The 13,866-nt window shown below is 37.5% G+C and overlaps 1 protein-coding gene across 6 annotated transcripts in view; it reads right to left on the bottom strand.

The window, feature by feature from the left end:
• The window catches only part of wnd (wallenda), a 199,052-nt gene that overhangs the window by 34,208 nt on the left and 150,978 nt on the right, over positions 1-13,866 (bottom strand). For all 6 annotated transcript variants that reach the window (XR_011335770.1, XM_069844634.1, XM_069844607.1 and 3 more), the window contains 3 exons: positions 12,537-12,695; positions 11,048-11,315; positions 3,983-4,293 (listed from right to left, as the gene is read on the bottom strand). Coding sequence is in view for 5 of the 6 variants with exons in the window: in XM_069844634.1 (XP_069700735.1) it covers positions 3,983-4,293; positions 11,048-11,315; positions 12,537-12,695 (738 nt within the window). In the remaining variant the exon portion in view is untranslated. The remainder of the gene's footprint in view (positions 1-3,982; positions 4,294-11,047; positions 11,316-12,536; positions 12,696-13,866) is intronic.

Raw genomic sequence — 13,866 nt, 5'->3', positions numbered from 1 at the left:
AGGCAGCTGGCACCAAACATGAATCAGCAAGCACCAGATAGGTCAGAAAGTCAACGACAGTGAGTGTAACTCGTGTGAAGTGATATGAGGAAGTGTGGGAGATGAGTATAGTAGAAATGATCGAAGAGGGAAGTCAGGAACAGTGAAACGAAGAAATATCAGTAATATGACCAAGCTCCCAAGGACTCGCTCACCTTAGGAGCCTACTTATGAGCAATTCCCTGTGACAACAGGAGGCCCTTGCCCTTATGGGATGTATACAGGCTAAATTTATTATTATAATCCCATTAATGCACTCGTCAAGGGGCTGTGGCTTTCATGTAAAATAAGCTGGACAGCGCTATAGATGGGAAATTATTTATGAATTGGGGAAAACAATTTAGGTATCACTTCATAGGAAACATATTTTATTGTACATCAGTTACAGTGCAAAATGCAAATAAGAGCTCATTTCATAAGAAAAAAATCTTTGATTGTTTTTAGCTGTGTGTTTGTACTAAGTTTTTTACTATTATGAAAGATAACGGCTTTTGTTTGGTTGAAGGAACTGCATATAACTTCAATTGATACACCACTAGGAGCAACACTAATGAATTCTCGAAGCACAGTTACTGCACCGAGGGCTTCGTTTGCTGTGGGGACACTTTGTTCTGCAGATTCAATTCCCTCATCACTGTCTTCATCTTGGGTGATAGTGGCAGCATGATCTGGAATCATGTCGTCAATACCGGGAATTTCTGAGGTTATTAGATCATTGTCAACTGACAGAAAATACTTCATATTAATTTCCCCCAACTTCTCCTGTATAGGAACCCAATCACGTCATCATCTATTATGAAAGGGCGTTCCTTTCACAGGTTGTTATGCCAGTTTGCACTGCAAACATACTGCACACTCGACAAAATTCAAAGATTGACTAAATTTTACAGAAATTATAAGAATGTTTTGTGTGTTAAGATCTTTTCATACAGGGAAAAGTACCGGTAAGTGCAACTTCCGACAATGCCCATCAGCCTACTCGCAATAGTTACCGAATAAGAGGTTGTTAAACTTTTTTTCTGAAAAAAACTATTACCTTTCCACCAATATGATATTATAGTTTTTTGTTACATACAACATTAGCTACCGTATTCGCTCTGAAAACCTGCAAGGCCATTTCACTTCCAGTCTGTATATTTTTGTATAATATTTTACTTGTTCCACATCTCGAAATGCAGTGTTGATGTAAGATTTATGGAATACAATAAATGAAATGTAAATGAACTGCTAACAGACAATTGGAGAAGTTAACTTTTCAAAACTTGAGACAATGTTTCGTAACACAATGCTTTGGAAACCAAACTGCAAGTCTAAAGCCAACTAATATTCGTGGAAACTTTCCAAACTATGCACTTCATTTGCTGACAATATAATGATGGATTTATAATTTTCTTGTCAGAAGTTTGAGAGGGGAGGAACAAAATGTACAAGCAACAGGAAACACAAAATATTTTCAGACAGCCATTTCGAAAATATCTTTTAATGGTAGGCAAACATGTTAAAATTTACAATTCATGTTAGGAATAGTCCGTCTTATTGCTTAAGCATTGAATTACATATGAAAGCAAACCATATGAAAGGAAAACATTGGTGTGTTACATCATATTTAGTCTTAACACTAACGTTTTCACCCTTTGTAGGGCCTCTTCAGGTACGAGATATAACAAATCAATTACAAAACTTGCTTTACATTTAGAAATGACATGACTAGAGTAAATATGACATAGTAACAATATTAATCATCCACAGCAACATTAAAATATCCTGTCAAAATATTAAAAACAAATTTGCAAATTCACATCGTTTTAAATCTGTTTTTAATATCTTGACAGGATATTTTAATGTTGCTGTGGATGATTAATATTGTCACTAAATCATATTTACTCTAGTCATGTCATTTCCAAATGTAAAGCAAGTTTTGTAATTGATTTTAGATGATATTTTGTTATATCTCGTACCTGAAGAGGCCCTACAAAGGGCGAAAACGTTAATATTAAGACTAAATAATATGATGTAACCAGGGGCGGCTTTCGAAGGGGGGCTGCGGAGCTGCAGCACCCCCAGACATTTGTGGCTCTTATCTCGTTTTATGTTGTGAAATACATTTATTATACAGTCTCTATTTAGCGGCTCGAATTTTTTTTATAAAATTTCGCTCTCATTGACATGCAAGCAATCAGTGAAGTCACTGGTGCTGCCAGAGCGAAACCAGGGACAAGGAGTATAGGATGAACCACTTCCTCCTCTGGAGCTGCCAGTCTCTTCTCGGATGCTTTGCGCGTTAGTTTTACCCCTACCCCTGCTGCCCCTCGCCATGAATCCAGAGTTTCCAGGCGCTGCAAAATTTGCAGCAACTTGTCAGTAGCACGCAGTTTTAAATACATTTTCTTTAATGTTGTGAGTATAACAAGTGCGACAATGTTTAATTCTGTACAATATTTACAGTCTATTCAGTTCAGTACCTTAACAATTCAGGAGAAATGTGAAATTAAGTGCCCATCAGTTGAATCTCATAATGGAAAGAGCCGCTAAACAAAATACAAAGGCTCGCATATTTTTTTATAATTTATCCAGTATCCCTACTTTCTTCTCTCGATCTCCTCACAGTCTGTATTAGATTAATGTATTTCAAAGACAATTCCATCAGCTGGGGCAACAAGATGGAGTTTTAAAATAAGAACAGTAAATGTTGTTCATGAGAAGAAGGAGCCATTGCTAGAATGTTTTCAAACCTTAATGGAATCTGAAACATCTAACAACATCACAATAAATGAGGCAAGCACAGAATAGTGCACAGTTGAGCAGCGACATCTGTGAAAATGAAAACCCTAAAAAGCGTCGTAAGGTCGATGGGATTCAAACAAGGGTTGCGGTAGCCAAAGAAGTGTGTTACCTCATTATCGCACAAGCTAACACCCGATTCCAGTTCATAGTTCATCTGATATTATCTTCTCTTCTGTGTCAAGAAAAATTTGAATGCTACAAAACTTCATTTCCTTAAAATGAGGTAAATGTATGTGTGAAGCTTTTTCCAATGTTCGATAAAGACAAACTAAATCTTTAAATAAGATAAGTTGCTTGGTTTATTTTTGCATGCAGCCCCCCTTAATTCAATACCCACGAGCCGCCACTGGATGTAACACATCAATGTTTTCCTTTCATATGGTTTGCTTTCATATGTTGTTGTTGTTTTCTAATGCCAGGCGTTTGACAATAAAGTCATTTGACCTCTTGCACTCCAATATTTTTCAAAGATATTGTCATGGTCAGCCACTGAAGCACAGATTTTGAGGCGTTCTGAATCCATTTCTTGATTTGAATTGCACAATGGGCAGTTAGGGGATTGATATATTCCAATTCTATGCAGGTGCTTGGCCAAACAGTCATGGACTGTTGCCAATCTAAATGCAGCTACAGACGATTTGCATGGTAAATCGAGAATTAACTGTGGATTATGATGCAGAGAGTTCCATTTTTTCCCTTGAGATTGTGTTATCAAATTTTGTTTGTTGAAGTCTAAGTATGTACATTTAATAAATTTTTTTCACAGAATAATATGTAGATTTAGTAACAGGTCTGTAAGTAGCAGTGCTGCCCTTCTTTGCTAAGCATCTGCATTCTCGTTTCCCAGGATTCCACAATGGAATGGTATCCATTGGAATACAATTCTTTTATTGAGTGTTATTAATTTGCTTTCATATGTAATTCAATGCTTAAGCCATAAGACGGAATAAATAATTAATTATATTTTGATATATTATGTTATTATGTTATGTATACATGGAAGCATGCAAAAAGAGTACTTTTATGGTGGTCTAAAGGAGTGAGTGAAATGTAGAACTGAAACGGCATTTAATAATATCTCAAACAGCATTTTAATAACATGTAATTATTTTACAAATCAAAAATTAGTTATTTTGGACTGCTGGTTTTGTTAACTCACTTGAGCAGGGCCTGCTCCCACTTCTCGACCTGGCGCAGCTTGACGCGCAGCACCTGCTCCCTCTGCTCCACCTGCAGCAGCTTCACCATCAGCTCCTGCTTCTGCTGGTCCACCTGCAGCAGCCTGGTGATCATCTCCATGTACATGTCGTTGACGCGGTCCAGCTTGCGCTCGTAGTGTTCTCGAATGTCCTGTGCATGCTTCAGCTCGTCATTGCGCTTCTTTATGATGTCCTCCTCGTACTTCGGCAGGTGGCTGCCATCGGACTGCATCTGCTGCATGTGAAGTCTGATCTCCTGCTTCCACGTTGCCTGCACACCCATCAACAAGTACTTCTTATTCACCTTTCTGTAGTGGACGAATGTACAGCAACTGGATCAGTAGTGTATGAACAATTTTGTCATTATTAAAACTGTTTACAATTTACAATACAGTAAAACCTCGATAAGACGTGCCCGCTTATTACGCTATCCCATGTAATACGCTTTTTTTTTGTCCGGTCCTGCACATTTCATATAAAACGCCTTTATAAAATACGATGAAAGAGTAATGGAACGGAGAAAAATTCTCTCCGGCGCAGGGATTTGAACCTGGGTTTCCAGCTCTACGTGCTGATGCTTTACCCACTAAGCCACACCGTTCCATTACTCTTTCATCGTATGATGACGCAGAATATCTGCATGGAAATATCATATGTACTTCGGTACTTCGGTACATTAAATAATATATGATATGCGTATATCACTTGTGATTTAAGACGGCGCTTATTCCGTCGGATCCCAGCCAACTAGTCACTCATAACGAGTGCACCTCAGCACATGTGTGAACTTCAGTCCTTCGTTCATAGACATCTATGACATAGTGCAGAGGGCGGCCACTAGAGGGAACCCAAGAGTTGGAACTTAATCTGAGACGATTCTGTCCGGCGCCGGGGTGGTATCCGGTGTGGCTTAGTGGATAAAGCATCAGCACGTAGAGCTGAAAACCCGGGTTCAAATCCCGGCGCCGGAGAATTTTTCTCCGTTCCATTACTCTTTCATCGTATGATGACGCAGAATATCTGCATGGAAATATCATATGTACTTCGGTACATTAAATAATATATATATGATATGCGTAAATCACTTGTGATTTAAGACGGCGCTTATTCCGTCGGATCCCGCCCAACTAGTCACTCATAACGAGTGCACCTCAGCACATGTGTGGACTTCAGCCCTTCGTTCATAGACATCTATGACGTAGTGCAGAGGGCGGCCACTAGAGGGAACCCAAGAGTTGGAACTTAATCTGAGACGATTCTGTCCGGCGCCGGGGTGGTATCCGGTGTGGCTTAGTGGATAAAGCATCAGCACGTAGAGCTGAAAACCCGGGTTCAAATCCCGGCACCGGAGAGAATTTTTCTACGTTCCATTACTCTTTCATCGTATGATGACGCAGAATATCTGCATGGAAATATCATATGTACTTCGGTACATTAAATAATATATATATGATATGCGTATATCACTTGTGATTTAAGACGGCGCTTATTCCGTCGGATCCCAGCCAACTAGTCACTCATAACGAGTGCACCTCAGCACATGTGTGGACTTCAGTCCTTCGTTCATAGACATCTATGACGTAGTGCAGAGGGCGGCCACTAGAGGGAACCCAAGAGTTGGAACTTAATCTGAGACGATTCTGTCCGGCGCCGGGGTGGTATCCGGTGTGGCTTAGTGGATAAAGCATCAGCATGTAGAGCTGAAAACCCGGGTTCAAATCCCAGCGCCAGAGAGAATTTTTCTACGTTCCATTACTCTTTCATCGTATGATGACGCAGAATATCTGCATGGAAATAACATATGTACTTCGGTACATTAAATAATATATGATATGCGTAAATCACTTCGTAATTTAAGACGGCGCTTATTCCGTCGGATCCTGGCCAACTAGTCACTCATAACGAGTGCACCTCAGCACATGTGTGGACTTCAGTCCTTCGTTCATAGACATCTATGACGTAGTGCAGAGGGCGGCCACTAGAGGGAACCCAAGAGTTGGAACTTAAAACTGAGCCGATTCTGTCCGACGCCGGGGTGGTATCCGGTGTGGCTTAGTGGATAAAGCATCAGCACGTAGAGCTGAAAACCCGGGTTCAAATCCCGGCGCCGGAGAGAATTTTTCTCCGTTCCATTACTTTTTCATCGTATGATGACGCAGAATATCTGCATGGAAATATCATATGTACTTCGGTACTTCGGTACATTAAATAATATATATTTATAAAATACCCCATTTGTTGCGCTCAAGTCCCGCATAATACGCTTTTTGTGGAATATTTTCGATGTAATTTTCAGCAATGCAGTGCAGCGGCGGTTCCTCTATATGAGCACAGGAGCACGTGAACACCTTAAAAACCAACAATAATCATATATATTACTGTATTAATATTATTACAGGTACATCTATTACTATCCAATGTGCAATTTCCTACATTTTTTTTCGTCTCGAGAGAATGTCCCGTTCGTGTGACGTGTGTCTTTAAATCTCCATTGGACACATTGACAGGAGCTTGCACAATTTTTCTCTAACAGGGTGAAATAGCCTGAGGCGAGAATATTTTCTGGTTTCTTACAATGGTTACAATAGCTCTGGCTCGCACAAGTCTTAGCGTGCTAGTGACAGAGAAAGAGAGATGCTCCATCTTTCTTGGGTCTGGCATCCTGTTCCTTTCTCCCTCTTTCCTCGTTTTCTCTCTTTACTCTTTCTTTTCAAAATACTGTTACGCACGGGGGCTGATTCTATTGTCTTTTGTTCAGCAAAGTAAGGAAAATACAACCTCCATTGGTGCATATTGAAAGTTGAAACAGTAATACTTTAAGTTTGGAGACGGACGTGTGTGAAATTGTGAGTGTATTAAATGAAAAGAGAATTAAAACATTCCTCCGTAACACCATGACAGAAAACCGAATTAAGTACATTGACTATGTTGGCAGTGGGGGGGGGGGGGGACTTGTTAACAACATTAGAAACTTCAGTAATAGTTATTGATAAGTTTGCATCGCTCAAAACTGGGCGAATGGAGTTTCTCTACAAATAAATCCAGATCTTCAACACCATCTACAACAGCAGTTAAGGTGAGTCCTATGAATTAGTTTTACTCCACCCTTGTTTAATGGTTTTAATTTTGGTTTATATGCGTAGATTTGGTGCATGAATATTAGAACTCGTTTATCTCTATCTGTGACTCAGCTATACGAGAATATATCAGTGTGTTCATTACTCATATTTTTTTGTGAACACCCATCCAAGAAAGGCACGAGCCGCCACTGATGTACTGTAACAGCAATGAAACATCTTGGTCATTGAACTCACTGGTGCCATTATCCTGAAAAGTATTGGTATTCGATCCTTTACCTGCGCATTTAAACCTTCATACTTCATACCTTAGTATACCCCACCCTCTTGTTATGCTCGCTTATTCGACTCCTTATCTGCGTGGTTAAAGCCTGCATACAGTTACAATACCTCACCCTCTTGCTACCCTCTCTCTCAAACAGCATTCCTCACTCGGCCGTAATAAAATTATGGAAATTTTTGCTGGGCAGTTTGTTGTCCTTTAGTGTATTGAAGTGTCTGTGAGTGTGATTACTATGAGTGTTAAACGAAAAGCGCTGAGTCGGAAAAATTGGAAATCTTACGAAAGTACGATGAGAACAGTACTCTTACTCAGAAACAACTCTCTGATTCATTAGGAATCCCATCATCGATATAACGAACGATAATAAAAAATCGCGACTCAATCACTACAGCTGCGATGTCGGGAGGATATAATAGCAGGAAACTGAAGTGTGGTAAACTTGAGGACTTGGACAACACGCTCATGGCAAACAACTATAAATGACTTTTTTTCCGAAAGAATTAAGTACATTATATATTGTAAATGTCTTTGACATACAGTACAGTAATTACATAATGGAGTAATACTATATTACCTTTCATGAATCATGTCTTTCAATAAAGAAAAATGCTAATAGATACTGTATATAAGTCAAAATTAGTATACCTGCCCAATACGCGGTCCCAGTTAATACGCGGTTTACACCCGGTCCCTTGAACATTGTCTTATCAAGGTTTTACTGTATTAGTATTTTAAATTTTGTGTATTGTTATTATTATTATTATTATTATTATTATTATTATTATTATTATTATTATTATTATTATTATTATTATTATGTAACGGTATATTTCTTAATATTATACTATATTCCAATAGAACATATTCATGAATATTCTTTTAAAATGTTTGAAATGTAACTTTTTTCACAGCCATCCAATTTTTAACAAATTTTAACTTCTGTATGGATGATGATGATGATGATGATGATGATGATGATGATGATAACGATATGTGAAATTGTACATAATAAATTTATTTTACTCATATAGTTTACTTTGTATGGATTAATGTGATCTCACAGAAATTCTTCAAAAACCACCAGTAGGCCTATTCAGTGGTAAACTCTGTACAAATTGGTTCATGAATCTTGGGCCATTTAGTAATCTAAAAATCTCAAGAAAGTACAGTCTGATCCGTTTGGGTATGGATAATATTAATTTATTATTATAAAGCTATTATGATAGAAAAAATTTCTTGCTCGTTATATTATGATTAAAATATGGGAGTTTCCATATATGACAATCAACAATGCATAATCTGAAAGGACAAATGATAATTGTAGACGATTAAAACGGCTACTACGAATCAACAGAGGGCACAATGTGTTCTCTGGTGTGCTAAATTTGAGAGTGTTAAAAGAGTTCAAAGGGAATTTCGACGTGAGTATGGTGTCCATAATGTACCTAAATATGATTGCATAATGTTGTGGTATCGAACATTTGTAGAAACAGGTACTGTGTTAAAAAAACATGCAGGAGGTCGCAGGCGAAACCCAGTACGAGAAGCAGCTTCTTTTGGCTTCGTCCCCAAACTCCCCAGATCTAACCCCTCCTGACTTCTTCGTGTGGGGTTTTGTTAAAGACATTGTCCATTCACAGAAACCCAGGAACATTGATGATCTGAGAATAAAAAATTACTCAAACTTTTCAACAAATCACCCCTCTTATGTTACAACGGACATGGGTTGAATTGCATCACCGTTATGAGTTGTGCAGGGTGCGCAATGGGGGTCATGTTGAGCTCTGAGGAAACTCCCATCTTTCATTGTTCTATGCACAAAAGTTTAAAAAAATAAAGTTCAGTAGTAAATGTTTCACGGTGTTTTTATTTTATCCATACTCAAACGGATCATCCTGTAGTATACAATGAAATCAAGTGCAGTATTATTGATATCTAATGAATTAAATCTGAAAAATAATAGTAGATATGGGGTGAAAATACCGATGTCACTTTGAAATTAAATATCGAGAGAGAAAATGTATAACAATGCAACATTTACTAGCATACATGTATAATATGCTTCTAGAATTGGTGGAGTTGATCAAAAACGATACGAGACTAAGAACCCACATTCCATTCTAGATCACATATACCCAGATTGCTCGGCCTTATAGACTTTGACGGTAACAACTTTTGTCAGGTTTACTATGCTGCCATCTAGTTGTTACATAAGGAGTCATGTCGTAACTCCCACTTGAATTGTATTAACGATTGTACTGCCATCTCATGTTCATTTATGGCGGACGGGTGGAGATCCTGACAGTTGTTCTCTTCAAAATGGTACCCATTTTAACATAGGGATGAAGAATCTGTTATATATGTGATCTGGGATTCCATTAATAGGCCAATGTAGTTTCCAACATAATGGTTTGTAGTTTGATAACTTTCGTTGTGTAGGCCTATATTACACTTGCACACGTTTCTGCATCTTTGATAGAATATCTTAGTAGATTTATTTGTGTAAAAACAATATCTTACTGTATCAGTAATCATTATTATTAAAGACTTTAAATGTAATTTCACATAATATTTTATATACTGTAATATATTAATCTGAAGATTAATTTATATACATAAGCTATTTTCTCTGAACTTTATGAGATTATTACTTATCTTTTCTTTACAACATCAATATTTTTTAAATTAATACAAAAGATAAAAAATAAATTGAGACTAAAAACTTATGTTTAATAGTGTCCCTGTTTTAAATTACGAGTAACAATATTAGGTATATCACAATAACTTGTAATTAAGCAATCCTCTTGCACAATTCCATTTTGGGATAAAGGAACTTAAAGCTCATGTCTTAACACGTCATTTAATAATTTAACTACCCTAACACAAAACGTTTCGTACTTACTTACTTACTTACTTACAAATGGCTTTTAAGGAACCCGAAGGTTCACTGCCGCCCCCACATAAGCCGCCATCGGTCCCTATCCTGTGCAAGATTAATCCAGTCTCTATCATCATATCCCACCTCCCTCAAATCCATTTTAATATTATCCTCTCATCTACGTCTCGGCCTCCCCAAAGGTCTTTTTCCCTCCGGTCTCCCAACTAACACTCTATATACATTTCTGGATTCGCCCATACGTGCTACATGCCCTGCCCATCTCAAACGTCTGGATTTAATGTTCCTAATTATGTCAGGTGAAGAATACAATGCGTGCAGTTCTGCGTTGTGTAACTTTCTCCATTCTCCTGTAACTTCATCCCGCTTAGCCCCATATATTTTCCTAAGCACCTTATTCTCAAACACCCTTAACCTATGTTCCTCTCTCAGAGTGAGAGTCCAAGTTTCACAACCATACAGAACAACCGGTAATATAACTGTTTTATAAATTCTAACTTTCAGATTTTTTGACAGCAGACTAGATGATAAAAGCTTCTCAACCGAATAATAACACGTTTCATACAGTTTCATCAAACAATAGTGACCCAACTAATAACGTGGAAGTACGCACTAAAACTTACTGTAGTTGCTCATAATATTGACCCCCCACATTGAATACAGTGAAGTTTACTGAAATTGTATTCACATCCGCCTCATATTGAATTGCCAAAGATCGTATCATTTTACTAAATACGCATCTCGTGTGTAAATAGCCTATGTACGGTACCTGTGTCTTCAAATAGTCCTCAGGAGACTTATTAAGGACTTCAACTGCTGCGATATCCAGGTGAATAAGGATGTGTTTAAACGATGGCCTGTTCCGAGGTTTAGCATTCCAGCACTGTTTCACTAGCAGGCGGAATCCGTCTGGACAGGTCGAGGGAATTGGAAGATGTAGCGAATAGTTGCCAACTCCGAACATGATGGCTGAAGAGTCCACATCCTTGTACGGTGTCTCACATGTTAGAAGTTCCCACAACACTACTCCATAAGACCTGCGCACACGAGAGAGATACAAACTGTTATTAATGGGAGAGGACGGTATTTTTTAAAACTTTTTTCCTATTTGGTGTAAAATATTAATTTTTTGTATGTAAAGAGCTCATACCTGTAGAAACTCAACAAAAATTAATATTTTGAAAAAAATTATTTGGGGGGCCAGATTTGAAAAAAATATACCCATTGCAGGATTTTACTAAAATCGATATATCTAAACCATTTTTAAAGGTAGATTCATCCCGTTTTTTGCAATGAACTTGCAAAAGCATGCTCTACAAACTGTCTGTAACAGAATTTTGATATTAGTCCCTATGTTTGTAAAATAAACAATTAAAATTTAATAACACTTTTCTGAATTCCTTTCTGGCAAACAAACGGATGTAGTTTTAAAATGAAATCAATTAACAACATTCTACATCTTGATATATACATCTTCTGATTGATATATACAACATTCTGTTACAGAGAAAAGTTTCCTAATAGTCTAAAGAATGTGTGTTCTAAATTCCATGCATATATCTTTAATAGTTCAGAAATTATATCCATTTTTGTTTGGCACTGTAGCAAAAAAATGAAGTTACCATAAACCGATAAAAGGGGGCGAGTGATTTAAAAATCCATAGCGCAAGAAGTTTAAAAATGGCGTCTCAACATCCGATAAGGGCACAAATACCCACGAAATGTTATGCAATTCATTTCACGCATATCAAAGAGCATTTTAAAGAAAAAAAATTTTTGAAAATTCAATTTACCGGAAACAACAATAAAAGGGGTCGAGTGATTTAAAAATCCATAACGCAGAAAGTTAAAAAATGGCGTCTCAACATCTGATAAGGGCACAAATACCCACAAAATATTATGCTATGCATTCCACACATATCACAGAGCATTTTAAAGAAAAATTTTTTTTTTTTAATTTACACATTTTTCACCAAAAAATACCATCCTTTCCCCTTAAAAATCCATATATAAATATAATACATTATGTCGCTCAAAAGTAGCCATTGAAGCTGTACTGTAGTCTGTGCTTCGAATCCAGAAACAACTACAGTAGAACCTCGATTATACGCCTCCCTCACTTAACCATCAAGCCAGCCGGTCTCCAAGGTCCCTCAATTTTTTTTTATCATTTTTATTAAAAAGTTTCTTTCTTTCTTTCTTTCTTCTTTCCTATATGTAGGCTACAAGTTGATTATTCAGAACTAAATTCAACTCACCAAATATCCACTTTCTCTGAGCATGGTTCGTTACGTATAATTTCTGGAGCCATCCAGGCAACAGTTCCTGCAAATGTCATTTTAGTGCTAATCTCATTCCATTCTCGACTCGTTCCAAAATCGCTTATCTTCACCACTTCACCACGGCCAATTAAAACACTGCAAACAAAAACACAAATTATGCATTACAAAAATAGGCTTAATGAATAACTATAACAAAAGCCTCAGATACCCAGCCTACTTACAGACATCTTATGGATACTTACTTACTGGCTTTTAAGGAACCCGGAGGGTCATTGCCGCCCTCACATAAGCCCGCCATCGGTCCCTATCCTGAGCAAGATTAATCCATTCTCTATCATCATATCCCACCTCCCTTAAATCCATTTTTATATTATCTTCCCATCTATGTCTCGGCCTCCCTAGAGGTCTTTTTCCCTCCGGCCTCCCAACTAACACTCTATATGCATTTCTGGATTCACCCATACGTGCTACATGCCCTGCCCATCTCAAACGTCTGGATTTAATGTTCCTAATTATGTCAGGTGAAGAATACAATGCGTGCAGTTCTGTGTTGTGTAACTTTCTCCATTCTCCTGTAACTTCATCCCTCTTAGCCCCAAATATTTTCCTGAGAACCTTATTCTCAAACACCCTTAACCTATGTTCCTCTCTCAACATGAGAATCCAAGTTTCACAACCATAAAGAACAACTGGTAATATAATTCTAACTTTCAGATTTTTTGACAGCAGACTGGATGATAAAAGCTTCTCAACAGAATAATAACAGGCATTTCCCATATTTATTCTGTGTTTAATTTTCTCCCGAGTATCATTTATATTTGTTACTGCTGCTCCAAGATATTTGAACTTCTCCACCTCTTCGAAAGATAAATTTCCAATTTTTATATTGCCATTTCGCACAATTCCCGTCACGAGACATAATCATATACTTTGTCTTTTCAGGATTTACTTCCAAACCTATTTCTTTACTTGCTTACAGTAAAATCCTCGTGTTTTCCCTAATCGTTTGTGGATTTTCTCCTAACATATTCACGTCATCCGTATAGACAAGCAGCTGATGTAACCCGTTCAATTCCAAACCCTCTCTGTTATCCTGGACTTTCCTAATAGCATACTCTAGAGCAAAGTTAAAAAGTAAAGGTGATAGTGCATCTCCTTGCTTTAGCCCACAGTGAATTGGAAACCCATCTGACAGAAACTGACCTATACGAACTCTGCTGTACATTTCACTGAGACACATTTTAATTAATCGAACTAGTTTCTTGGGAATACCAAATTCAATAAGAATATCATATAAAACTTCTCT

This window comes from Periplaneta americana, chromosome 1 (genome assembly GCF_040183065.1).
Source record: "Periplaneta americana isolate PAMFEO1 chromosome 1, P.americana_PAMFEO1_priV1, whole genome shotgun sequence".
NCBI lineage: Eukaryota > Metazoa > Arthropoda > Insecta > Blattodea > Blattidae > Periplaneta > Periplaneta americana.
Note: the sequence above shows the minus strand (reverse complement) of the source record. Positions and strands in the feature narration are given on the sequence as shown.